The sequence below is a fragment of the Drosophila simulans genome, chromosome 3R (genome assembly GCF_016746395.2).
Source record: "Drosophila simulans strain w501 chromosome 3R, Prin_Dsim_3.1, whole genome shotgun sequence".
NCBI lineage: Eukaryota > Metazoa > Arthropoda > Insecta > Diptera > Drosophilidae > Drosophila > Drosophila simulans.
Window position 1 is genome coordinate 16,329,934 of NC_052523.2, and position 23,626 is coordinate 16,353,559.

The window sequence follows — 23,626 nt, forward strand, 5'->3', positions numbered from 1 at the left end:
GGGCACCGAGCCCCCGTCAAATTTGGCTGCGCAAAAAATAACATCAATTTATAGACGTCGTCGCCGTGAACTTGAACTTGTCATGTGCGGCCAAATGGATGCACTGCATCGCTCATGCTGCAAGACAGGCGTTTCCGTCGTCGCCACTTCCGCCCAGGAACAAGCGATGGAATCTTTAGTTTCTACACGTTTTATTGGAAGTTATTGCCCTTCGTTGAGTGCTTAATGCTAAGGCTCGATATGTCTATTTGCTATGTTTCGTTGGAAGATACTTGAGCTTCTTATTATCATAATCATCACCATTGCGGGTAGATTGCAGGTAGATTTTTGTCTAGGAGCAATTATGCACACACTTGAGCAAAACTATAACAAATTATAATTGCTAAACATTAACATTAGCCTTATAGATGTACCGAACAGCCCGGATCACTTTTGTCATACAAAAAGAACCAAAAAGTTTAAAAAATACATGCGGAAAGTAATATTTAAAAATCAACACAAGCGCTTGGTGAATGAATGGTTGCTTATCGGTGTAATGGAATCAAAAGCTTTAGCTGCTTTGCAATTTGCCAGAGCAACGAGGCAATCACACATGCACTTGGCAGACTGCCTGGCATCCACAGGTTATGGCTCGAAGCAGCTGCTGGCAGGTAAAACCCGTAAAGAATTTCAAGCATTTGCCAATTTGACTAGTTCACTGCCACTCTCTGATCGGGCTGGGTATGGCCCAATTTAGCCAAGCCCACAACTACTGGCGTTGACGTCTATAAGACCTTCTTCATGTATTTCTTTTTGGCATTTTGCAAGCTGGGCAGCTCGCAGTGGCGCGGCCCATACATTGTAATGGGTGCGCAGTACTCGTAGCCAATGCGTTCGTAGAATCCATCCTGGTCGATGGTGGACAGATAGATGGTCTTGAGGTCCAGCACGACGCGGCAATAGTCCTCGGCGAACTTCATGATCAGCTTGCCGAATCCCTGGCCACGGTGCCGCTTGTCCACCACCACGGACTCCACGAAGCAGGCCTTCTTCTTGGAATTGATCGGGCTGAGCTTGAGGTGAGCGATCACGCGGCACATTCCCTCGGTGGTCAGCACCAGGCTGCAGGGTAGGCTGTCACAGGAGGCCTCCAGGGAGCGCATGCGCGCCGTTTCCGATCGCGGCCACTCTGCGTTGATCAGGGCGCAAGTGTCTTTCATAAGCTCCGGGTAGTTGTGAATGGGAACCACATTGAATGGGCTGCCGCTGACATTGAATGGAGGAAGCCCCTGTAAATGGTAGACGGTTAGTTCGTTTGATTTTGGGGTTTTTGGATCAGAGGCTGTAAGAGATTGGGTTTGCTGCTCGATTACTTCATAGTACGGCTCCGACTTTATGTAGCGCATATTGCTGAAACGGACTGTGCCTCAGATCTGGAAGGGATCCGCTTATAAAGTGTGCGACAATCTAGAAGAGAACAGAATTGAGTCGTTTCGGAACGGAGTTCATTCTGACCAGTGTTGGGGCAATACTTCAACCTAACTTCAATTGCCCTAACCATTTAACTAAATAATAAGTACTTTTTATATTTACATGATGCACACAAAAAGTCGGTTGAATTTAAAATATTTTCTAACTGGAATTTAGTTCGAAACTACCTTGTACCTAAGCTAGGTACACAACGCTTGTAGCCTTCCCAACACTGATCCTGGCACACAAAACACTTAGCCGGTTATTTACACGGGACTTTGCAATATACACATCTCAGGTGGAATAAACAAAGATTGGCAGCCATGGAAACAGCACAGATACACACGCACGATCGCATAGTTGAAAATCAAGGTGAGGCGTAAAAAAAGAACATTTTCGTACACACATACATGTATCTGCGCCTGGCCGAGAATCGTACGACCTTGACTGGCGCTTACATATATGCAATGCTCAAGAGTATATATGTACACGGATGAGTGGGTGGTGGCACTGTGCGGGTGAATCAATGTACATGGGTTCTGGAGTTGCTATTGATTTGCTAGTTGGTGCGTTGAGATAACTACTGGGTGGTTACCATTACGAGAGCTCTGCGCTGCTTGGCGTCTGATTCCCGTGCGCCACGACGAAGTGAACAGAACGAACTGATATGATTCCCAATTATGAGATTGCGTCCCGAAGAAATGGGCCAAGTTCCGTGTGAGAGCACAAATTTCGCCTTAGAAACGGACTCTCTTTGGTGTATGTGTGTGGGCTGCTACGATTTGACTGCGCGCCCGGAAAATTGAATATCAGTTTGATTTAAAACGGAATTTGTTTATTTTTAAACTTTTTCGCAGACGCTGCCCCTGCTGCTTCTTCTTCTCCGCACCAAACAAAGCGTTGCCACCTGGCGCAGCACGTTCACTGTCCAGCACGGGCCAGCCGACTGCAGTGTTGCGAAGTGCGGTCAGTCAACCAAGCGAAAATAACAAACAAATCGGTTTTTTAGCGAGCGCAAGGCAAATCACGAGTAGAAAACACAATAAAAGCTCGCTACAAAGGACAGTTAATCAGCAAAACACTTACAGTATTAACGTGGAGGTGGAGCAGCGAGAGCGGCGTGCACCACGGCCTGCTAAATTAATTATTACACAACAAATAAATCAAAAAACTGCCAGCGACAGTTTCCAATCGGCAGCGTGCGGCCAAAAATAGCTTGTAAACAAAGCGATCGCTAGGAATAGGAAAAGGAAAAAGAAGCTCTCTCAACGCCATTGGCCCACAAATTAGTCGTGGTCATTGCCAAGCGAGAAAACATTGCAGCCACTTCCCACCGCCACATCCCAACAAGGCGCACGTGCATCCACATCCACAATGGCCAGCCGACAGATGACCAATGACCACCTGCGCCTTTCCTGGCACGACACCCAGATGATGGCCACCCTCAGCCCGCAGACCGTCATGGACTACTTCTGCCGCAAGTCGAATCCCTTCTATGATCACATGTGCAACAACGAGACTGTTCGGATGCAGCGCCTTGGTCCGGAGCATCTGCAGTAGGTGTCCTCTGCCTTTTATTCTGTTTCAATTTAATCGCTTCCATCATTTAGCAACATGATCGGCCTGGAATACATACTGTTGCACGTGGCGGAGCCCATCCTGTATGTAATCCGCAAGCAGCACCGTCATAATCCCTCGGAAGCCACGCCGATTGCCGATTACTACATTATTGGTGGCACCGTCTACAAGGCGCCAGATCTTGCAAACGTCATCAATTCCCGCATTGTAAGTAGCACCTGGTGAGAAACCGATGCATTTGCTTAATCACTGTTTCCAGCTCAACACCGTGGTGAACCTGCAATCCGCCTTCGAGGAGGCTAGCAGCTATGCCCGCTACCATCCCAACAAGGGCTACACGTGGGACTTCTCTTCCAACAAAGTTTGTAAGTACATGCTCCTTCCTTAATATTATAAGCGTTCGCTAATCAACCGAATTACTTTTAGTGTCGGATAAATCCAAGTCAGATAAGAAGGACGCCAACTCAGCGAAGGATGAGAACAGCGGCACGCTGTTTCAGAAGCAGCGTGTGGACATGCTGCTGGCAGAGCTTTTGCGTAAATTTCCCCCACCAATACCGCCCATGCTGCAGAATCTCCAGCAGGCGCCTCCAGCGGGCGATGATCTGAACACAGCTAGAAATGCCTCCGAAATGAACAATGCCACAGGACCGCTGGATATCAAAACCGAAGGTGTGGACATGAAGCCACCGCCGGAAAAGAAGAGCAAGTGAATATTATAACGTGTGTTGGAAACCATGAAAACATAAATTAAATATAGATATCTAGCAACACAAAATTCAAAACTAAAAAAGCGTTCAGTAACCTAGAATATAATGTCATTACTGTCATTTACACTACGATAGTTTTTTTTGTGCGAATGTCATATTAAGCTTACGAAAAACTAGAAAATTCACAAAGCAGTCCAGTCGTGCAGCTGAAGCGCCGGAACTGGACCACATCTACGCCACAGCACTTAACTTAGACATAGACTAGGCTACACACGAATCGCTTAATTTAATCCTGAGCACTCTGTGCATCCTCTTTGCCGGTCATCTTCTTTAGCTGGTTCGTTCCATGCACCGTCAGGCTGTGGTTTGTGAACTCGAGTATGCTCCTAAACGACTGCTTGCAGATGTGGCAGGGCACAGTCTTTGTGGGAGTGCGGTAGACGCCGGCATGCGCCACGTTCTTGGGAACTTTCTTCACGCTCGGAGGAGCCATGGACTGGACTCCTTGTGAGGGAGCTGTGAATTGGAAAATAAGAGTATAGTTTCTCCTTAAGCACGCGTGCTGTTCAATCAATAGTTACCCAATTTGGGAATGGTACTCATGCGTTGCTGTGGCTTCTGGAGCATCGTCATATGATGGTTAATGGCACTGGTTGCACCGATCTTTGGCAGCTGGGCCTTCTTCTCGTGGTTCAGCTCGGTGAACTGCAGCTTGCGCTTTTCGGACGGCGGTATCTTGTCGCAGTTCTGCATTAGATGGATGTGCAAAGCACGTTCCAGGGCGAAATTCTTATCGCAAAACTTGCAGCGATTCTTCGATCCTCCCGCTGCAACCGTATTGCTGTTCAGACGCTTTAGGGTATTGGGTCCGTTGTCGACCGGATCGTGCATTCGCATATGGACGTCAAGAAGTGACTTCACTCGAAAGGTTGCGCTGCAATTCTTGCAGCTAAAAACTGTCCCCAGATGGCTTTTTGTCGGTGTCTTCGCCGGCTTTGAGGCGATCTTCTCGGGCGAACGCACGCTGGCCACAGCGATCGACTTTCTTATGTTGCTCTTTGTTAGCTTGGAGACGGGCAAGCAGCTGCGACGGCTTAGTGGCACACCGCCGCCGATACTCCGCTTGCGAGCTGGACTGTTGAGTGTAGTCTTGACCACCACCGACATGCGCTGCTTGAAGGAGTACGTGCGCGTCTCTGCGGTGGTGGTGGGCAGATAGGAGCGACGAGGGCGCGGTAGGGCGGCACCCGAATAAGTGGAGCTCATGGACTGCCTCTTCTTGCCCGCCTCAGCTTTCAATTTGGATGTCTTTGGCTTCACAGAATCAGCGGAGATCTTTAGAGCTTTGGCAATTAGCTCAGAGACTTCGTTCACTACCTCGTTGACATTGGCGACCTCCTTTTCGGCTCCGGGCGAGACCAGCATGGATACCCCTTCGTTGGATACTGTAAATGTAGATGTGTACAGAACGAAACCATATAACAATGGTATAAACCTACCTTCAGTTATATTCTCTAAAACTACGTTCGCACTCAAGGGATACACTTGGCTGGGACCTGGGGTCTTGGCAGCCTCCTGCAAGGATACATTGTCCATGGTAGCATCGCCAGTTTTTAGGGTATTGGCCTTAACCGTGTTGGCGGTCACGTCCACTGAACTGGACAAGGTCGAGTTATCGCCGCCACTGTGATTATGCCCCTCCGGATGTGTGTTCTCCTTATCAATTTGGGTCAGATCCATGCTTTCCATGATCTGTGGTGGCTGCGTTGCGATCGAATTGCCCTTGGATGGAGTGGAGCACAAGGCGTTGTGCCGGTTGAGAATACTTTTGTCAAATGGGCGGAGTGGCGAATTCTGGTCAGGTTCCCCGATGGTCAACTGCTGCAGATCCTTCAGGATAGTGCGCCTTAGGTCCATATCATCGCTGTTTACCTCCATCTTGGTGTTGTGCACCTCCAGGAACTGGCTGCTCTGAGTGACCAGGGCCGATTGCCACTTGGCATTGGACAGAGTGTCCTCCGCGTCAAAGGATAAATACATGGAGACGCTCTCATCGTTTGTCATTATCGATGAGCTACGGGAATCGATCTGCTGAAAGTGAAACTATAGTTTTAGCAATGAAAATGGGATAATATTCGGAAAAGTCTTTTCCCGCAAATGGAAGCAACACCAACTGAAACCACCAAACACTTGCCTTGCCCGCCATCGATCTGCGTGAATCGTCCATGGCTAAGTATATGCTATTCCCAATTGGCCACGAGGAAATCCAAAATGAATAAACACAAGCAATTAAGCGAAAATTCGAGCAGCTGAAGACCGACGCTGTACCGAAAAAACAAAGCGTTAATATTTCAAACACACTTTTCAACACTGCGCGCGCAATGAAGATCGCAACGGCGTCGTTAGGAATGCGCGGCTTTAAAGTATGAAAAGTATTGAAAAAACTATAATCGATGTTAACGCTTTGGAAACTTTGTAGAAATAAATCTACTTTTTTCGACACACGACGAGTTGAAAGATTATAGTAACTAGATGGGAAATATTTTTGAAAACATAAAATAATTGTATTTTATCAGACTCGAACAAGGTTCATGTCATAGATAAAAATGTAATGTCAGACTGGAATACTAGTTTATGCATGGTAAATCGACTTTTAAATTCAGATTTAATGGTAAAATTTGGAGCTTGCTTTGCCTTATTTATTTAATTGTGCTTGTAGCGAACTAAACCTAAATGCAATATTAAACAGTGTGAACACACGTAAAAATCGCCTATCGAAAACGACATCGATACTAACATCGATTTTTTTGCAGCTCTAGTATACAAATTGGCGAATTGTTGTGTGGTGTGAAAATTCATACTTTCGCAAATAAATTATTAAACCTTGTCAATAAGTTCCTACGTACAGAGCACAAACGAGCTTAGCCCCGCCCCAACTACATATCCACCGAATTCACACACCGAACCATCACCAAGGGTAGTTTTTCATCTCGCGCGAGTGAGTCACTGGCCAGATTTCCCCACCCAAAAAAAAAAAAAAAAACAAAACAGCCGTCTTGCCTCGCAACCACTTGCCAAGCTCAAGTTCAAGTGATCTCACCAGATAGACAGTTCCGAAATGGCCGCCGTGGAGAATGCCGAGCCGCGAACTGAGCTCCAGGAGCTGCAGTTCAAATCCGGCCAGGTGGCCGATGAATCCCTGGAGAGCACGCGTCGGATGCTCGCCCTCATGGACGAGAGCAAGGAGGCGGGAATCCGCACGCTGGTGGCCCTGGATGACCAGGGCGAGCAGCTGGACCGGATTGAGGAGGGCATGGACCGGATCAACGCGGACATGAGGGAGGCGGAGAAGAACTTGAGTGGCATGGAGAAGTGCTGCGGCATCTGCGTGCTGCCGTGGAAGAAGGTGAACATCAAGGACGACGGCGAGAGCGCCTGGAAGGCCAATGACGATGGCAAAATCGTGGCCAGCCAGCCGCAAAGGGTCATCGATGAGCGGGAACGCGGCGGCATGGGTGCTCCACCGCAGTCCGGCTATGTGGCCAGGATCACGAATGATGCGCGTGAGGATGAGATGGACGAGAATCTCGGGCAGGTGAACTCCATGCTGGGCAACCTGCGCAACATGGCCCTGGACATGGGCTCCGAGCTGGAGAACCAAAACAAACAGGTGGATCGCATCAATGCCAAGGGCGATGCCAACAACATTCGCATGGACGGCGTGAACAAGCGCGCCAACAATCTGCTCAAGAGTTAAATATGCACAACGGCCACGTCCCGAAACCATACCGAACATGTTAGTCAGACACCACCTCCATTTCGATGTTGTTAGGAAAGGAAACCAATGTTGTGGGCACAAACCGTAGCTGGTGGTATTGCGTTATTTATACCATATATTATACACATATATACAAGTAGTGGCAACTACTCCTGGCAAACGCAAGCGTAACAAACCCATCTACTTACAAGAACTTCGAGCCGCCGAGCCGGATGAACTAACTACTACTTTCTACAACTATATATATATATATATATATATACAAATATGCGAACCAACATACTAACTACTTACTATTACTACACTCGTGTACAAATGGCAACCAGATGGCGCCGGAAACAATTTTATTATGAGATTTACCGTATATGATGTACTCTGTTTTTGGTACAAACTTTTTGAGCATTTTACCGATCTTTGTGAAATCAAACCAAGCAACTGCTGAGATGGATAAATGTGAATTAATGTATTTACAATTCGTAGAACCACCGCATCCCGCACGGGCACCGACAAACCAGACAAAGACGGGCGGTATTATGTTAACGTAGCCAATTTTATGTTCTCCATTGTTAACCCTTTTTAAGTAGGCCATGTATTTGGGCATTTCGTAAGCCCAGCCCAGCAGTCCAAGCACCGATTCTATTGAATTACCCTAGATTTGCACTCGAACCTCTTGCTTCGTACATATGAATACTTTATCCCCCCAGTGAATGTAACCGATCGAGTTTCGTAGCTTAAGTACTTGAAATTGTTGGTTGCAATAATCGCAAATATTTAAGAAACTACCTGTTTGTGCGCAAGATATTTCTCGTTAATTATTAAATGTACTATGGAACGAGTATAGCCAATTGATTAGATAACTTATTTATCGCTACTATTGCCACTTTAGCTTACATTCTTAGCTCTTAATTGCAAGTAAATATAAACAAATTAATTCACCACCAAAACGTGTTAATGGATTTATTGCACTGTACAAAAGATTTTGATTAACTGAGAATTTTAGGGCACTCGAAAGTAGTTGCTGGTCGCTATGTAGCCGCTGAAGTCCTCGTCGCAATCTTCGGACTTGGCGAACTCGATTTCCGGCGCCGCCTCGACGGGAATGTACACAATGCTGCCGCGGGTTACCAAGATTTCCTTATCTCCCTGCTGTGTTTTCAATTTAAGAATGCGGGATCCCTTTAGGACTATCAATATGGAGCCGAAGGCTTGTATCTCCAGCTTGTACGACTCCAGCGAGTGTTCAATGTTTACATTTATCACTGCGAAATCGGTTACTGGCGGAATATAGACCTGGACCTGATCATCTATGCGGTACGGAATGAACTCCTTGCGATCCTTATACGAACTTTCGAAGATCACCGATTCCAGCAGCTGGTCCACATCCTTGTACTTGGGCGTTAGGCCCGCCCGTATCACATTGTCCGAGCAAGCCATGCACTCCACACAGTCGCCGTCCAGGTAGGCATGAATCTCATTCGCGCCCAAGTAGATCGCCTGGCCGGGCTGCAGGCGGATTAGGTTAAGGAAGAACAGGGACAGTACGCCCACATCGCCGGGGAAGTCTTTGTTGACCTTGGTGAACACCTCCAGCAGATCGTTGGATTTCAGTTCTATTTTAGAGGAATGTTTACAAATATTTCTTAGATTGCAGAGAATGCCTCACCTTTTTGGTAATCCTTGGCTATCTCACTGATGCACTTGGCTATCACCGGCTCTTCGGTCTTCATCAGCTTCTCGTAGCACAACTTAACGCTTTCCGAGTTGGTCGAGTCGTGGAGTTGATCCACAGCCTCCTTGCCAATTAGTTTACTCAGCGGCTGGAACTCATCAATGTAGTCCCTGATATCTTCGGCTGACATAAATCCCACGAGAGCCAGAAAGGGCGTGAGGGCAATGGCCAGTTCCGGCTTGTGATTGGGATCCTTGTAGATATCCGGGCGCTCCTTGTGCAGGCGCTCCGCCTCGCACTTGTTCGGATGCACCTGGATGCTGAGTGCCTTGTTGATGCTCAGCACCTTGAACAGGTATGAAAGGTCCTTCTTCAACACCCGGTCCAGAGTCTCTCCGGTTTCCTTGACCACGGACACACCGCACACATGCGTGCCCATCCACATTTCCGCGTAGGTCTCCTCCTCGTTCAGCCGAAAGTCGGGATCATTGGCCATGGCCAGCTGGGCCACCGCCGAGTTGATGCCCTTGCGGCCCCAGCCGTAGTTCTTCACCCATCCAGTCAGCTCCATTTCAGCGCACCGATTGCCTTCCAAAATTCGCCGTACTGCGTTTGAGGTCAACCTGAAGGTGATAAGAAAACATATGATTGCTGGTGCTTGGATACGCGTAAGGGGTTGGGCTGTGCTGAAAGCGCCATTGAGTGGATTAGCGTTGATACACCTGCGACGAAAGGCTTATCACACCTTATTATATAGATAACAGATTCCTGGAAGTTTGTAATTTCGATTTTATTGCCGAAATATTTTGGTGTGTTGCCACCACTGCTAATTTAAATATATCGCGTTCAAGCTAGAGATGGGGATATTGCGATATCCCTAATGACTAGTTCTACATATATGACGACATTTTAATACTCTATAATTTAATTTAAATATTTCTTTTTGGTCAGCAAAGAATATATCCCATGTGCCATAATATGTCATACTCTGTTTGGCGATGTTTAGTTTGAGCGTTTCAGTTTATTTAGGCACGATTAGATGCGGTTTAGGGGCGATTTTGAGGCGACTTCGGCGCGGTTTGGACGCGATTCGGGTGCGTTTCGGACGCGACTTATCTTTCTATCAAAATATAGGAATGTCCTACAATTTTTGTTCGCTTTTATTATTGTTTTTATTTTAAATTTTTACAACTGTGTCGTTAACAAACGCTTAGCTTAATTTAATAAAACAGTTTAAAGTGTGATACGTTTTGTCATTTTGATTTCAAACCCTCGCTGTCATCTATTTTGTCAATGACCTGTTTTAAGCAATCTTTCGTCGAAGTCTTTTCCAAATCGCAGATGCGGGTCAGATCCATCGTAGCGATCTGCTCGATCATTTCCTTGATCTTCTCCTGCTTTATGATGGACTTTACGGACTGCCGTAATCCAGCCTTTCCTGGCGTTTTTTGGGTTTCTGCGGAGTCGTTTTCGATTTGTTTGCCCTTGGCGCGGTAGTGCTGCTCGATAATTTGTCGAATCTTCATCTTGGTGGCTGCTCTCGACTTCTTGGTTGCCTGTCCCAAGGCGAGGGTGCGCAGCTCCTGAAAGTTGATCTCCTTCAAGGGCGCTTCGATGGTCTCTGCCCCAGCATGGTGTTCAGTATCCGCTTCCAGTTCTAGCGACATCTCCTCCACAGTGGCCACGATGCCATCATCATCATCCGCATCGACTTGTAACCTGGTTTTCATTTTCGGATCACCTATCACTTTTTGAAATTCCTTAACAGGAGGTAATAACGTTTCTTTTTCAACCGGGGATGTCTTAGTTTTTGCTATTTTCTCTTTTGTTTTTGATGCCTCTTTTGGAGGCACTGGTCTCTTTTTAAGTATACCAATGCAAGGCTTCGTCTTTATTCGCACCGGCAGCAGAGAATTGTATTGAATGCCGATGCTGTTGAAGCAGTCAACAAACTCTAGCGTATCGAATTCGTTTTGGAGCGATGCCCATAGTTCAGTGTTTTGTTTGTTCTTCGCCTCGACCAAGAGATGTGTGTATGCAACCAGATCCGCCTGAGTGTAGTTCATTGTCTCGTCCTTGCTGTAAGTCCATTCATTATTTATTTCCATAAAACGCGACACGCCGCTCTGGGCGGCCAAGTTGGAAATGTGAACGGAAACGTTTGAGGTGCCAGCTTCCAAGCGATGCAATCGCGATAGGGCTGCTCCGCCCGGATAGTTGGTGCCCGAAATGACAAGTAGAAAGAGCGTCATAAAGACATTTAGCAGGAGATGGGCTCCACAGGCGAGAGCCAGAAAGCTATGCCACGTTGACTTGGCGCTGTTCATCCAACTAAACGAGGAAACAAATAATAAAAATGTATTTTACTAATCAAATATTACGACGCTTACATTCGTTGGCATGCGCAAGCCGCAGCAATGTTGAGAACTGGAAACACGTAGATGATGAAGCGCAGCTCCTTGTGCGGCAGAATGGAGTACAAAAGGACAAAGAGAAGAGCTGACACGACCAATGACCGAATACGTGGCTCCAATGCGACGCCGATGGGCACGAGCACCAGCGATGCACCCATGGCACGTGGCAGGGCGGAGTAAAAGTACCATAGAAAGGGCGAGGTACCCCAGTTGGAGCTCTTATTGAGTATGGTGTTGTACCATAGCACCTCACCCTCGGGCCAAAGCAGGCGGCGCCAAAAGAACGAGTCCACCAGCACAGTGGCAGCCAAAATGCAGACGCCCGCCGGCAGAGCCACTTTGAGTAGCCTATTTATACAAATATTAGCATTAAATAGTATGCAATGATTGATAATCTCACCCGTCAATGGAAACTTTCCGCCGTAGGAGGCTCACCACGAGCAAAATACCCAAAAATAACGCCAACTCGGATCGAAAGACGAGGATGGATATACCAGAGCAGATGATGAATGGCTTGTGCTGGTCGCGCAGCCAATAGGCAATGGCAAAGAGCACTGCAACGACAAAAAGTCTAATAATATTGGGTACATAGCATAGCAGAGACCGTCAACTTGACTTACCTATCGGCAGGGCAAAGATATTGGGCAGAGGCCTAGTCATGTAGAACATGAAGTGGAACTGCGTAATAGTGATGGCTGTGAACCACAGGCGAACCTCAACTCCGTAAATCTTTGTCACCGCCTGCCGTAGGCTGTTCCAGGCCACAGAGATGGCTCCAGCCAGGACAAGGCGCACTAAGGGTTTCACAATCAATTAACATACCGAAATAGGCAGTTGAAATTCTGATTTTACCTACATATTGGGCCCAGAACTTGTTGATGCTAAGGCTCTCGAAGAGCAGGACAAACGGGGCTGAGATAATGGACACCACCAGTGGGCCGATGAAGGTGCGGGGAACCACGCCCGGATATTCATGGTGATCGTACTGAAATGCAGAAAGACATTAGTGATCTGGCAGGAGCTTTGGGGAACCTTTGTCCTCCACCTGCGTAAAGTTGTTTCGCAGATATAGAATGTCGTGCATGGCCTGCAGATTGAAGCTCTCCTCCACTTTCGTAAAGGGCGTGTAGACCAAGTGGGCCGCCGCCGTCAGAAAGATAAGGATGTCCATGTTGCGGGCGGTTTTGGCCTTCGGGTGTCGCTGGTGTGCAAAGTGTGCTTGACAGGAATCGGGGCGTTACATAATGGCCATATTTGTTTTGACACCGATATCTATATATTCTTGTCCGTTGGAAAATCTATAAATTTCTGCCCGATGGAATCTGACGAAGATTTCCCAATCGAAGCCGGCGTTGCACAATGTCGATATCTAGCCGCCACCTTTCCTTGACTAAGCGTTTGAATGTCTCACAAAAAGTGGCAATGCTTAGGCATATATATTTTTCCTATGCCGAAGAGAATATGTGGTTCCAAAATAAACCAAAATAGATATATAAATAGATCGCTCCACGTCGGAGGCAGAAAAGCAACCACAACAAAAGCAAATCCAAGAAGAACAACAGGTCGGTGAACAGCTGATTGCCATTCACTTGGCGACGCGAAAAGTTGTGAAGGGGCGTTAAAAATCATTTTATAAATTGTATAATTTTCATATATCAATCGAGCTTAATCAACATATTTTTTATAAAATATATGATAACTACGCATTCAATAAGAATTAAATAAATGTTTCTGGTTACGCCCATGTATTGAAGCTTTTTTAGTGTTGCCATTCGAATCCTGTTAACAGTTATCGATAATTTTTGTACGATACCCTGCTTTAGCCTTTGAAAATTCATGTCATTGCTTTTAACTTCGAATCGAATCTCCACAGGGATAGGACGAAAATGCGTTTGTTAAAGGAGGAAATTGCCCAGTTTCACGAGCAGTCACTGGAGAAGTACGATGGACTGGATCCGCATGATCTGTATGTACTGTACAAGAAGCTTCAAATGGAGCTGGAGCTCATCCAGGTGCAGGAGGATTATATCAAGGAGGAGCAACGCAACCTGAAGAAGGAGTTCATACACGCCCAGGAGGAAGTGAAGCGCATAAAGGCCGTGCCATTGGTCATTGGTCAGTTTCTGGAGGCAGTGGATGAAAACAACGGCATAGTGGCCTCCACCACCGGCTCCAATTACTACGTTCGAGTGCTATCCACCATTGACAGGGAGCAACTGAAGCCGTCCTCTTCGGTTGGGCTGCACAAGCAGAGCAATTGTCTGGTCGATCTGGTGCCACCGGAGGCGGATAGCACCATATCGATGCTATCACCGGATGAGAAACCGGATATTAGCTACTCGGACATTGGTGGCCTGGATATCCAGAAACAGGAGGTACGCGAGGCTGTCGAGCTGCCCTTGACCCACGCCCAGTTGTACAAGCAGATTGGTGAGTAATCGCAATATGAAACGACTATTTTCACTAATTCTCTTCCAGGCATTGATCCCCCGCGCGGCGTCCTCCTTTTTGGACCACCTGGATGTGGCAAAACCATGCTGGCCAAGGCGGTGGCCCATCATACAACTGCATCCTTTATTCGTGTCGTGGGCTCCGAGTTCGTCCAGAAATACCTAGGCGAGGGGCCGCGCATGGTGCGAGATCTTTTCCGCCTGGCCAAGCAGAATTCTCCTTCAATTATCTTCATTGATGAAATCGACGCGATTGCCACCAAGCGTTTCGATGCACAGACAGGTGCGGATCGCGAGGTGCAGCGCATTCTGCTGGAACTACTCAACCAAATGGATGGCTTTGATGAGACCACCAACATTAAAGTTATCATGGCCACCAATCGTGCAGATACCTTAGATCCGGCTCTATTACGACCCGGCCGTTTGGATCGGAAAATTGAGTTACCATTGCCGGATCGTCGCCAGAAGCGCTTAGTTTTTAGCACAATCACCTCGAAAATGAATGTTGGAGAGGATGTGGACCTAGAGGACATCATTGCACGTCCGGACAAGATCTCCAATGCGGATATTAATGCCATTTGCCAAGAGGCTGGAATGCATGCAGTGCGCGAGAATCGCTATGTGGTCAACGCCAAGGATTTCGAAAAGGGTTATAAGACCAGCGTGCGCAAGGACGAAGCTCAGCATGAGTTCTATAGCTAGATGATTAATTTCAAATTCAATCTGATTATGTAAACTTGTAGTATTTAACTAAGCCAATCCCGAGTTTACCAAAATCCTGAAACTTCTAAATATATTGGTCAATACTGGTGGTTTAAATAAAAGAAACAATCGAAATTGGGGGCGGTTTGGCGCGCAATTCAAAATAACCGATAGCCTTCGATAGCGATCGTGGGTGGCGGGGTAAAAACGCTCGCGTTTGCATGTGACTGTCTCAACAGCTGTTGGTTCAAAACAGCTTCGCGGATTTTTGCCGGGCTTCGCTTTGGTTTTATTTGGTTAGTGGAAACTGCTGCCACGATGATGCATCTGGAGTGGTATGTGACGAAGATAAAGCCGGCGATGGAAGTCTTCCTCAAGGAGCCCAGCAAGGACACGTTGTCGGTGGTAGAGCGCGCAATCGAGGGATTCAACTTTGGAGAAATGCGCATTTACCAAGTGCAAACGGTGGTGCCACTGGTGGTCAAACTGGATGAGCTAACTGGGTAAGTGGCTCCATTCCGCTTGGGACTTCGACTTCAGAGAAGAGTATCCCTTCCGCAGGGAAAACCAGGAACTTCGCACCAGCTTGATGAACTGCTTGAGCAACATTGTCTCCAAAACATACCTGGCCGATGAGAAGGGTCTGCGTTCCATCCTGGTGGTGGTGCTGCAACAGGTACGCGACTCCAAGACAGCGGCCATGCGACCGAACCTGTCCGAGGAAATCAAACTGGCTGCCGTTCAGTGTATATTCGAGGCTCTTCGTCGGTCCACCACTGATGTGGTGGAGTCTTTCTACGTTAAGGAGACTGCGATGGTTATTGGCCAGATACTGATCATGCTCTTGGAAATCATCGAACAGGAAAAGTTTCGAAAACTAGTCCAGACAGCGATTCAGTGCCTGATGATGGTTTTCTATGTCCATGACGAATCCGATCAAGTGGATGTTGTCCTGCGTAGTCAGGTAGCCAATACCATATTTATATTCCTTCCCAAGGTACTCATCGTACTGTTCAAAACATCAATGAAAGATGACAAGGTGGGAGAGACTATAAAATCGGTGAGTTTTTCGATGGTTTTGGAAGAGATAACTTTATATTGCTTAAAATATTATATTTAGATGGCTATTAAAGCGCTGGGACGCATTATTTGCATAATGTTTGAGGAGACCACTGATGAATTTATAAAAATGCGCTACGATGGAGATGCCTTCCGCAAACTGTTCAAAAACAACGAGGACCTGTTAGCTCAACAATGTGATTTCACCTTTTTTGGCAGCAAAAAAGCTACTACAGAACAGAATGAGGAGCGATTGCATCAAATGCAAACGGAGCTTCGTTCACATCAGTGGGTGGCCGCCACTTCGCGGCGCCTTCGACCAATTTTTGCCGAAATGAGTATTCTACGGGCTCACAGCGCCCTGCGGGTTAGGGAATCCTACTCCGATATGTGTTGCCTGTTGCTAAGACATTGTGCTTACAATCTGAGGGGAAACTTTCTCCACGTACTGGAGAGCGTATTGGCTCTGTCAGAGGACGAGAATGAGAAGATAGCCCAGCGGTGCAGGGACACCCTAATTCTGCTGCAACAACAGGCCAGCAGCCAAGACATATTCGATGAGAATGCGGAGATGCTGCTAGATGCACACCTTAATAAATGGCCACGCATACTGCATCGCTGCGAGGAGAAGGAACAGTTTGCCGAGCTTCTATTCTTCAAAGGATTTCTACGCAACGTCAACACCGATAAGTTGCAGCTGTTGCTGCTAGTTCCCAAAAATCTGGAGATGTTCGTCACTTGTCTGCTGACAGCACTAGACCAACGGCCAACCAGGGACCTTCTGAACGAGGAATACTCTCTTCGACGTATTCGAGAGGGTGATTCCAAAGGTCTGGCCGCCGAACTGGCCAAACTACCTTGGAGGCAGTTCAAGCATCTAAGCTCAAAGCGTACAGTTGATATCCTATATGACATTGGAGCCCTGTTGGGTACTGAGCCAACAATAAATCGGCTTGTATTTGATTACTGTCAGGAGCTGATTCAGCAAAGGTCGTCATCCATGAACGAGTGTGTGCTGCTTCTAACCCTGATGGTAACGCCGCAGGAGAAGAAGGCGCGGCAAAGTCGACTGGTGCTGGCTAAACTTTTCTTGGACCAGATCCTCCGAGACGAGCATTGGAACCTGGCCCTTCAGCCGGACTCGGCGTGGCGCCTTAAGGTCAACAAGGTAAGAATGGATTTTATATGTGTACAATGTGTACTATCATTTTTTTTAGCCCACGCATTGGTTTGAGGACCGTACTCCTGGCATCTATTCATCGGCGATTGAAGTACGCACCCAAGACTGCGATTCTGATGACGAGCAGACGGAGGTGGTCGGTAGTCGAGTGACCATTGCAGACGCCCAGTTCAATGTGCTCCACACCTGCCTAATTTTAGATGCAGTGGGTCACTGTGCAAGATTTATTGGTGATACCTTCGACAGGCATATATTTTTAAGTCTACACAAAGTGCTTCTCAAGGTGGCTAGCAGTAACACCATCGTCCATCAAGCGGCCAGTTTCGCGTTCGTTTCCATGCAGTACGCTCTTAAATATGCGGAGCCCTCACATTTTATCGAATGCTCCACCGACTACATCACTTTCCATCTGAACGCGTTGCTAAAACGATCGCCAGATAGCACGGCTGCCGTGGACATTCTCACCGTCGTTTTGCAGTACAGCACACGTGGCAATGTGCCCCACCTGGAGAGCTTATTCCAAACTATACGCGAAGAGTGCTCCAAATCGCACCAGACAACCAACGTGCACTCTTATCTTCGCGTCTTCAAAGCATTCCTGAATCATGTGTCCGAGTGGAATGATGATGCTGCGGCGGAGGTTAATGCCGAACTGCCGATGCAAGTGGATGAGGAGCAGAATGTCCTAAGCACGTGGATGAGTGTGCTGGAGAGGCCAAAGTTACTAAATGATATGAATGGCGACACCAACATGGCCGACGCCGAGGAGCCCACAAAGGATGAAGCCGACGATGCTGATGGCACGGAAGCGAAACCCACGAAGCCCGTTCTTCCGCGCCACGTGGAAATGGTTAAGGATATACTGGGTCAAGTAATCAAGTTCATTTCCACCGCTGATCAGGGGCAGCAGATTGCAGCTTTGGAATGTTTCTCCAGTGGTCTGCCATTACTGGCGGACTACGAGGACGAGCTGTTGCCATTAGTGCATCTAGTGTGGCAACCTCTGATCGAAAAATTCCGCCAAAAGGACGCATTGGTGCTAAACCGATGCTTCACCCTGCTGCACTTGCTAGGCGTTCATGCCAAGGACTTTATACTTAAACGCAGCCTTAGGTAAGCCTCTGTTTCGAGGATAACTAGATCTTTTACCCTATCCTTGTGCTTTTCAGTGATGTGATACCCCAGTTAAAGCAGTTCCTGAAGGCAGCTTCCCTGCACAGCAGCACGGAGACCTCGCAAGCGCAGACTCAGGAGTACAAACTGCAGCTTAAGCTGCTGAAGAGCCTTGCGGACTTTATACTCGGTCTGCAGATAGAGGGAAGGCATCTGCACGAGATCATGAGCACGGTGGTGATATACCTGTCACAGGTACAGCCGCAAGAGCTACAGACGCCGGCCAGGGCGTTCTTCCTCCAGCTTATTTCTTACAATGGACCCTTCGTATACGTTACGCTGCTGCAGCGGGCCCATCTTAAGGATTATCAGGCTAATGTTAACCAGATCTTCGGGGTCATGGGCTTCAGCATAGCTAGTGGAGCAGATCTTGATTAATAAAGAACGGACCGATTTTTTATTTCACAATTGCTCTATTCTGATTTCTGTTCACTCGATTAACATTACAGGCTCTTAAGCTAGGTGTCTTTTAATGCAGTTTCGGATATTTTGATCAGAACATACTGATTTGTTTGTGCCCGGAGAGTAGGCAATAGTTATTGGATTAAAAAAATGTATGGGATTATTATTGAGGTATCTAACTTGAATAGTTTTATTGAAATGACTTTTATAAAATATAAACAAGGCAAGGTTTTTGAACAAAACTGGGGTTTTATACACAAATAAAGCGTTCGGAACAAACAAAATTGATGAAAAATTGTATATATGTACTCGTATATTATGTTTTGGTAGCCATAACTAAATGCTATGCATAAACAAACTTGTTCTTTCAATTTTACTTACAAGTGGAACCGCAGATGCTTGGCACCGATAAAACTTAGCATCCGACTTCTAAAGCCACTATACACTATAACATTTCGTTCTGTATCAAATATAGCTGAATTTATAAAATGATTGCTGTTCTGTATTTGTGATCTTGATTCTTTCCCCGTCCTCCACTCGTCCTACGCCTTATGGACTCGCCATACTCGTACTTAAGTAGTGAAGCAGCTCGCGGTGTGCATAAGTCTATTGAGCATCTTCGAATCCTTTTCCTCTCCTTTGATCATTGTAAGCTGGGCTGTCTTGCGATTGTGAGTTCTCAAGCTGTTTGTAAATTGGTATGTGTTGTGTGGGAGTATGTTTTAGCTATTGAAGTTAATGCGAAACTGACTACGCCAGCCAGTTCATTAGGCTGTTGGCATAGGCCATTGGCTTGACGTCGGGATGTGGCTGAAAAGATTACGATAATGAATTGACTCGAATAAAGTTTGCTTTTTTTGGTACTAACCACAGCCTCGAATGATTTGAAATTTGGTTTCAAATTGTTACCCGTAATGGTAATAAATGCGCCCATGTTGCCCATAGTATCACTAAAAAAAAAGGTCACAGATCAACTAAAGTTTAAGGGTCGAATGTGTAGGCTTACCAATAGTTCGGAGCAGAGAAGACTGTTATGCATTTACCGTTGTGAGCCACTTCATAGCCCATATCCTTAACCTCGTGGCTTCGAATGATATAGTCCAGGTTGTTGTCTTTGCAGAACTTCTCGGTAACATCAGGACCAAACTGGATGCCCACGCCTCGCTTCGACTGACCCAGACCCATCCATTGCTGAGGATCGGACCACAGCAACTCGCACATAAGACCTTCCTCGGGCGGCTGGCAATTTCTTTCGATGCGTCTTATATTGTCCAGAGTCACGTCTTCCGTGGAGAAGAGCCCGCCGTGCATGACCAGGATCTTTTGGTTGATGCAGTGGCACAACGGCAGCCAGTTGAAAACTTGCGTGAATATGTCAGCCATGGCGCTGGTGTACTTCGCTGTCACCTCGCCGGTGAATCCATACATTTGGTTCATGTTAATGCTTTCATGGTTGCCTGGAATAAGTTTGAAGCAGGTTATAAATAACATCTCCACATCTGAACGGAAGAAAAAACTAACCGCGCGCCAAAAAGAAGTGATTCGGATACAACAGCTTGAAACCAAACAGCGTAAATATACACTCCACAGAGAAGGAACCCCTGTCAACGAAATCGCCGTTGAACAGGTAAGGATTCTTTTCAGAGGGCAGACCATTGATCTCGAATATGTTCATCAAGTCGTAGAATTGACCGTGAATGTCGCCACAAATCGTGAACTTCTCCTCATCCTGCACAGTGATGTCCACCAGCGAGGGCTGAGCTCGCATGTACGTGTCGATCTCGCAGAGTATCTGAAACGAATTGTATAAGTATTCAAAGGTCTGCTGGGCTTGGGGGTTACACGCATACTTTGTAGGCAAATTTGCGGTGCAATCGCTTCTGTGCCTTGTAATGCTCCATCAATTCCATCATGAACTTCAGAGTCACCTTGCCGTCTTCCAGCTGCGGACCCTTGTAGTCATCCTCAATAGCTGCAATACGTTGTCAAAAGCAAGTTAATCCTACGTCTACATAGAGTAACTACAAGCCACTTACTTATGTTTTCCATGTCGCTGTACATCTCCGAAAGCGTCTTCTCGGGCTTATCCACAGCAATGGCTCGTTCGAAGGCGCGCATTTTGACAATTTTGTTGCACTCGGTAAACTTGAGCTTGGCGTCTTTGTCGTTCGGCCGGCACTTGGCTACCTGAAAATAAATTTTTGTTGAGTGGTGGACCCAAGGTGCTGCCGGGGATTACTTACGAATTCAAAGTCACAAAGGGCTTGCTTGAACTTTCCCAGAGACATGTGAGCTGCTGCCCGGCGATAGTAACCTTTAAGGTAGGCAGGATCCGCCTTCACCGCCGAAACACCATCCTGTAGTGCGAAACCAAAGCTCTCCTGGCGCAAGTGCGCCAAGGATCGGTTGGCGTAATATATCGCGCTGTTGGGGTGCAGTTCTATGGCTTTGGTGTACATGTCGATGGCTTTGGAGAACTCCTTGGCTATGGGAATAGACCAAAGCGTGAGTAATGGTAATAATTATACCCCCATAGGTTCCGGCAGACTTGTAAATTATCACACACAGCCAAAGTTTGCCATTGTTTTTAAGGTTATGTTGAAGGTGCACTGGGAAAGTGGACTCACAGAATGGATTGCTCGCAGGACACTAATCGTGGTCGTTACGGTCCAATGTGATTGCCAGAGGTACTTACTTTTGAGCATTTCATTTCCCTGATTTTTGTACTGCTCCGCCGCGGCAAAATCGAGTTCCGCCTTCGTACGGGCATTTGTGTCCTCCTCCGGCTGCTTGGACCCCGTAATCTCCACGCCTGCCGGCACCTTCGCCTCCTGCTGACCATCGGCAGCCTTCTTTGCTTCCAGTTCGGACGAAGACATCTCTTTAGTTGTAATAAATGATTTTCTTAAAGTTATTTACTGTCTGAAAATGTTCAAGGCAGTGTTACCAAATGGTATAATGACTTTCCCACCAAATGCTCTAAATAAGCCTGAATGCCTCCGAAATTCAAACGATGGTTCTACCTAAAAACGTGTTTAAAAAGTAAATCCGCATAGCCGACAATTGTAAGTTTGAGCATTGTATTAAAAGGAAGACGAATAAATAAATTGCAGTTGCTAATCTTATTTATTGTTAAATGTTCTTTCAAAGTGTATGCTTACCCGATTTAATGAACTGCTTTGGCATGAAAGAAAAGGCAAACTTATATAAAAGACATTTACTAGTTGTTGTAATAAAGTTAAAAAATTTGTAATGATTCATTACCTTTTTAAGTTTCTCCGCAGGTGCAGTTAATCGATACGATCTTAAGAGTAGTTATCGCCAATCAGCTGTTTTGAGGCAGGTTTACTCAAGAGATGCATTCGTGATTTTAAACTTTTCGTCTTACGAGTTAATGTCTTCCTTTGCCATATAAATGTTTAATTTAATTTTTTTAATTACACACAGCTCTCTATATATATACCCAAGTATGATATCCCTAAGTAGCATGTAATAAGTGTAAGATGACATTTGTTTATTTCTTAAGACATATTAGCATAATAAGCTTTGTAACAATTTTCGTGCCTATCGTGAAGAACATTCTCCTGGGTGCGCATCTCTACATTGCACAAAGCCGAGCCTGTTGGAAAAAAAAATTAGAAGCGGAAACGGGTTTTACTTTTACTAGCAACTTTAGAGCTCAACGCTCAGCAGTTAAGCCAGCAGTCTGGACTTGCAGCCGCATCGTAGCGAACCGTTTTTCGAGTCTCCGAATCCGTGCCAGCGCATCGCTAAATCCACTGAAAAGCCAGGCAGAGCAACTGCGGGGGCGTTAGCATCGTGGGAAAGAGCAATATAAACAAACGGAGGCGGGATGTCGATGAGCAATTTATCAATAGACGGCGAGTTCCGCTACATAATTCAGTGGTTCAACGAGTGGAGCGAGCTGCAGCGGGATGACTTTGTCTACGTTTTCGTGGAGTACCTGGCCCGGGGATCCAGTTCTGGCGCCAGTGATGGCCAGGTGAATGGATTGGTCAACTCGCTGGCCAACGCAGCAGTGCAGGACAAGCCAATGAGCCTGTTCCAGTGCCGCGTAAGTAGTAGAAAGTTCCATGCTCGGTTTTCCCCCTTCTAATAGTTCATTGTCCGCAGATTAAGCTATTCCGTGAATGGAGCCCGAAGTGGCCGATCGAGTTCAAATGCAAGCTGCAGGAGAAGATCAGTGAGATCGACGCGAAGGTGGGGGAGAAGATCATCAATGAGCTTCGGGGGCCCCATTCCGTGCACAATGGCGACGTAGCCGTGCATTTAAATGCAAATGGAGCGAGAGAAGAGGGCGGCGACTCCGAACTGGAGCAGATGCCAGAGTCAGAAGTGACGGAGGTCGCCGCTTTGGCGACGGGGCAAGAAGCTGATCCAGCTCCCGAAGCAGATGACAATCGCTTGGCGGCGGTCTTAAGCCAAGAAACGCCCGTTGATGACGACGACTTGGAAAAGTCTGCCGGTGAAGATTGCAATAGCAATGCCGATGTAAATGGCCATTATCCAGCGGCTGCAGTGACAACGATTGCGGTGAATATATCACCATCGCCATCCCCGACTCCCCAGCCGATTGTTGAACCTGTAGAACAGGTCGAGAATAGCGTTACAGTCACCGTGGCTTCTCCAGAAGTTCCCCCCGTGGCTTAGGCCAGACACGATCGTTGAAGACAAACCAGATCGACTATAAAAAAGGCCTAATGAGTAGTTAAGTATTTTAGTTCTACATCATCGGCAATTCGACATTCCACGCGATGCATTTCTAGTTACGTAAGCCAATCCTTGGGCCCGAACCCACTTCTGGGCTGGGCCGACTAAAAAGACTTTGTTCGCACTCTGTAGCCCTTAGCCCCGCTCATTTCATCGCCTAACTTAAGAGCATAAACTTTAAAGTAAGCATCAATAATATACATACGAAAGAGAGTTCCACATTCTGAACGGTGTCCTGTTACTATTCCTCAGCTTCAAGTTTAGTTTGGCTAGCCAGCAAAACATGTTTTGTATTGATCTGTTCTGGATGACAATCGGTTACTCTGCTAGC

General features: G+C 46.8%; 10 protein-coding genes across 13 annotated transcripts; 5 read left to right on the forward strand and 5 right to left on the reverse strand.

Annotated features, from left to right (window-relative positions):
• Nucleotides 1–174: 174 nt before the first annotated feature.
• LOC27206438 (N-alpha-acetyltransferase 80) lies at nucleotides 175–2,349 on the reverse strand. 2 transcript variants are annotated; one of them, XM_016175062.3, is made up of 3 exons: nucleotides 2,045–2,098; nucleotides 1,353–1,446; nucleotides 175–1,268 (listed from the first exon to the last, which is right to left on the reverse strand). In XM_016175062.3, exons 2-3 carry the CDS (start codon nucleotides 1,383–1,385, stop codon nucleotides 765–767), a joined length of 537 nt encoding a protein of 178 aa, XP_016035396.1. In that variant the 5' UTR covers nucleotides 1,386–1,446; nucleotides 2,045–2,098; the 3' UTR covers nucleotides 175–764. The 2 variants fall into 2 exon arrangements, with proteins under 2 accessions (XP_016035396.1, XP_016035395.1); XM_016175061.3 differs by lacking the exon at nucleotides 1,353–1,446 and having other exon boundaries at nucleotides 2,045–2,349.
• LOC27208284 (mediator of RNA polymerase II transcription subunit 6) lies at nucleotides 2,346–3,861 on the forward strand. The gene is made up of 5 exons (XM_039294674.2): nucleotides 2,346–2,479; nucleotides 2,538–3,005; nucleotides 3,060–3,234; nucleotides 3,287–3,392; nucleotides 3,454–3,861. The coding sequence occupies exons 2-5, from the start codon at nucleotides 2,824–2,826 to the stop codon at nucleotides 3,738–3,740; spliced, it is 750 nt and encodes a 249-aa protein (XP_039150608.1). The 5' UTR covers nucleotides 2,346–2,479; nucleotides 2,538–2,823; the 3' UTR covers nucleotides 3,741–3,861.
• Nucleotides 3,824–6,210, reverse strand: LOC27209315. Of its 3 annotated transcripts, none has more exons than XM_016184755.3 (4): nucleotides 5,932–6,210; nucleotides 5,237–5,828; nucleotides 4,319–5,182; nucleotides 3,824–4,253 (listed from the first exon to the last, which is right to left on the reverse strand). In XM_016184755.3, exons 1-4 carry the CDS (start codon nucleotides 5,962–5,964, stop codon nucleotides 4,024–4,026), a joined length of 1,719 nt encoding a protein of 572 aa, XP_016035398.1. In that variant the 5' UTR covers nucleotides 5,965–6,210; the 3' UTR covers nucleotides 3,824–4,023. The 3 variants fall into 3 exon arrangements, with proteins under 3 accessions (XP_016035398.1, XP_039150606.1, XP_016035399.1); XM_039294672.2 differs by having other exon boundaries at nucleotides 5,237–5,840; XM_016184756.3 differs by having other exon boundaries at nucleotides 5,237–5,825; nucleotides 5,932–6,209.
• A 309-nt stretch (nucleotides 6,211–6,519) lies between these two features.
• Nucleotides 6,520–7,847, forward strand: LOC27209076 (synaptosomal-associated protein 25). Its single transcript, XM_016184587.3, has one exon. The coding sequence runs from the start codon at nucleotides 6,856–6,858 to the stop codon at nucleotides 7,492–7,494; it is 639 nt and encodes a 212-aa protein (XP_016035400.1). The 5' UTR covers nucleotides 6,520–6,855; the 3' UTR covers nucleotides 7,495–7,847.
• A 599-nt stretch (nucleotides 7,848–8,446) lies between these two features.
• LOC6728730 (mannose-6-phosphate isomerase) lies at nucleotides 8,447–10,077 on the reverse strand. The gene is made up of 3 exons (XM_039294673.2): nucleotides 9,930–10,077; nucleotides 9,179–9,807; nucleotides 8,447–9,125 (listed from the first exon to the last, which is right to left on the reverse strand). Exons 2-3 carry the CDS (start codon nucleotides 9,753–9,755, stop codon nucleotides 8,512–8,514), a joined length of 1,191 nt encoding a protein of 396 aa, XP_039150607.1. The 5' UTR covers nucleotides 9,756–9,807; nucleotides 9,930–10,077; the 3' UTR covers nucleotides 8,447–8,511.
• A 249-nt stretch (nucleotides 10,078–10,326) lies between these two features.
• Nucleotides 10,327–13,182, reverse strand: LOC6728731 (probable Dol-P-Man:Man(7)GlcNAc(2)-PP-Dol alpha-1,6-mannosyltransferase). Its single transcript, XM_016175057.3, has 6 exons — nucleotides 12,644–13,182; nucleotides 12,451–12,583; nucleotides 12,219–12,392; nucleotides 11,999–12,152; nucleotides 11,575–11,946; nucleotides 10,327–11,515 (listed from the first exon to the last, which is right to left on the reverse strand). Exons 1-6 carry the CDS (start codon nucleotides 12,767–12,769, stop codon nucleotides 10,438–10,440), a joined length of 2,037 nt encoding a protein of 678 aa, XP_016035402.1. The 5' UTR covers nucleotides 12,770–13,182; the 3' UTR covers nucleotides 10,327–10,437.
• A 228-nt stretch (nucleotides 13,183–13,410) lies between these two features.
• Nucleotides 13,411–14,872, forward strand: LOC6728732 (26S proteasome regulatory subunit 6B). Its single transcript, XM_016177091.3, has 2 exons — nucleotides 13,411–14,028; nucleotides 14,077–14,872. The coding sequence occupies exons 1-2, from the start codon at nucleotides 13,485–13,487 to the stop codon at nucleotides 14,748–14,750; spliced, it is 1,218 nt and encodes a 405-aa protein (XP_016035403.1). The 5' UTR covers nucleotides 13,411–13,484; the 3' UTR covers nucleotides 14,751–14,872.
• Nucleotides 14,873–14,944: 72 nt separating this feature from the next.
• On the forward strand, nucleotides 14,945–18,570 carry LOC6728733 (TELO2-interacting protein 1 homolog). Its single transcript, XM_002104032.4, has 5 exons — nucleotides 14,945–15,253; nucleotides 15,312–15,810; nucleotides 15,871–16,977; nucleotides 17,027–18,102; nucleotides 18,159–18,570. The coding sequence occupies exons 1-5, from the start codon at nucleotides 15,069–15,071 to the stop codon at nucleotides 18,538–18,540; spliced, it is 3,249 nt and encodes a 1,082-aa protein (XP_002104068.1). The 5' UTR covers nucleotides 14,945–15,068; the 3' UTR covers nucleotides 18,541–18,570.
• A 278-nt stretch (nucleotides 18,571–18,848) lies between these two features.
• On the reverse strand, nucleotides 18,849–21,727 carry LOC6728734 (serine/threonine-protein phosphatase 5). The gene is made up of 8 exons (XM_002104033.4): nucleotides 21,260–21,727; nucleotides 20,808–21,049; nucleotides 20,601–20,751; nucleotides 20,415–20,536; nucleotides 20,086–20,356; nucleotides 19,571–20,021; nucleotides 19,433–19,514; nucleotides 18,849–19,374 (listed from the first exon to the last, which is right to left on the reverse strand). Exons 1-8 carry the CDS (start codon nucleotides 21,441–21,443, stop codon nucleotides 19,315–19,317), a joined length of 1,563 nt encoding a protein of 520 aa, XP_002104069.1. The 5' UTR covers nucleotides 21,444–21,727; the 3' UTR covers nucleotides 18,849–19,314.
• A 393-nt stretch (nucleotides 21,728–22,120) lies between these two features.
• On the forward strand, nucleotides 22,121–23,523 carry LOC6728735. The gene is made up of 2 exons (XM_002104034.4): nucleotides 22,121–22,639; nucleotides 22,699–23,523. Exons 1-2 carry the CDS (start codon nucleotides 22,418–22,420, stop codon nucleotides 23,233–23,235), a joined length of 759 nt encoding a protein of 252 aa, XP_002104070.1. The 5' UTR covers nucleotides 22,121–22,417; the 3' UTR covers nucleotides 23,236–23,523.
• Nucleotides 23,524–23,626: the final 103 nt, after the last annotated feature.

Coding starts and splice junctions, on each gene's coding strand:
- LOC27206438 (XM_016175062.3), bottom strand. CDS start 1,385: ATGCGCTACATAAAGTCGGAGCCGTACTATGAA. Junction 1,269..1,352: donor AGTCGGAGCCGTACTATGAA/GTAATCGAGCAG, acceptor TACCATTTACAG/GGGCTTCCTCCATTCAATGT.
- LOC27208284 (XM_039294674.2), top strand. CDS start 2,824: ATGGCCAGCCGACAGATGACCAATGACCACCTGCGCCTTTCCTGGCAC. Junction 3,006..3,059: donor CTTGGTCCGGAGCATCTGCA/GTAGGTGTCCTC, acceptor TCCATCATTTAG/CAACATGATCGGCCTGGAAT. Junction 3,235..3,286: donor ACGTCATCAATTCCCGCATT/GTAAGTAGCACC, acceptor CACTGTTTCCAG/CTCAACACCGTGGTGAACCT.
- LOC27209315 (XM_039294672.2), bottom strand. CDS start 5,964: ATGGACGATTCACGCAGATCGATGGCGGGCAAG. Junction 5,183..5,236: donor TTTAGAGAATATAACTGAAG/GTAGGTTTATAC, acceptor CTACATTTACAG/TATCCAACGAAGGGGTATCC. Junction 4,254..4,318: donor GAGTACCATTCCCAAATTGG/GTAACTATTGAT, acceptor TCCAATTCACAG/CTCCCTCACAAGGAGTCCAG.
- LOC27209076 (XM_016184587.3), top strand. CDS start 6,856: ATGGCCGCCGTGGAGAATGCCGAGCCGCGAACTGAGCTCCAGGAGCTG.
- LOC6728730 (XM_039294673.2), bottom strand. CDS start 9,755: ATGGAGCTGACTGGATGGGTGAAGAACTACGGCTGGGGCCGCAAGGGC. Junction 9,126..9,178: donor AGCCAAGGATTACCAAAAAG/GTGAGGCATTCT, acceptor CCTCTAAAATAG/AACTGAAATCCAACGATCTG.
- LOC6728731 (XM_016175057.3), bottom strand. CDS start 12,769: ATGGACATCCTTATCTTTCTGACGGCGGCGGCCCACTTGGTCTACACG. Junction 12,584..12,643: donor TGCGAAACAACTTTACGCAG/GTGGAGGACAAA, acceptor TCTGCATTTCAG/TACGATCACCATGAATATCC. Junction 11,947..11,998: donor CGGAAAGTTTCCATTGACGG/GTGAGATTATCA, acceptor TTGTATAAATAG/GCTACTCAAAGTGGCTCTGC.
- LOC6728732 (XM_016177091.3), top strand. CDS start 13,485: ATGCGTTTGTTAAAGGAGGAAATTGCCCAGTTTCACGAGCAGTCACTG. Junction 14,029..14,076: donor CCAGTTGTACAAGCAGATTG/GTGAGTAATCGC, acceptor ATTCTCTTCCAG/GCATTGATCCCCCGCGCGGC.
- LOC6728733 (XM_002104032.4), top strand. CDS start 15,069: ATGATGCATCTGGAGTGGTATGTGACGAAGATAAAGCCGGCGATGGAA. Junction 15,254..15,311: donor AAACTGGATGAGCTAACTGG/GTAAGTGGCTCC, acceptor TCCCTTCCGCAG/GGAAAACCAGGAACTTCGCA. Junction 15,811..15,870: donor TGGGAGAGACTATAAAATCG/GTGAGTTTTTCG, acceptor TATTATATTTAG/ATGGCTATTAAAGCGCTGGG.
- LOC6728734 (XM_002104033.4), bottom strand. CDS start 21,443: ATGTCTTCGTCCGAACTGGAAGCAAAGAAGGCTGCCGATGGTCAGCAG. Junction 19,515..19,570: donor TTCTCTGCTCCGAACTATTG/GTAAGCCTACAC, acceptor CTTTTTTTTTAG/TGATACTATGGGCAACATGG. Junction 19,375..19,432: donor TCAAATCATTCGAGGCTGTG/GTTAGTACCAAA, acceptor TAATCTTTTCAG/CCACATCCCGACGTCAAGCC.
- LOC6728735 (XM_002104034.4), top strand. CDS start 22,418: ATGTCGATGAGCAATTTATCAATAGACGGCGAGTTCCGCTACATAATT. Junction 22,640..22,698: donor TGAGCCTGTTCCAGTGCCGC/GTAAGTAGTAGA, acceptor CATTGTCCGCAG/ATTAAGCTATTCCGTGAATG.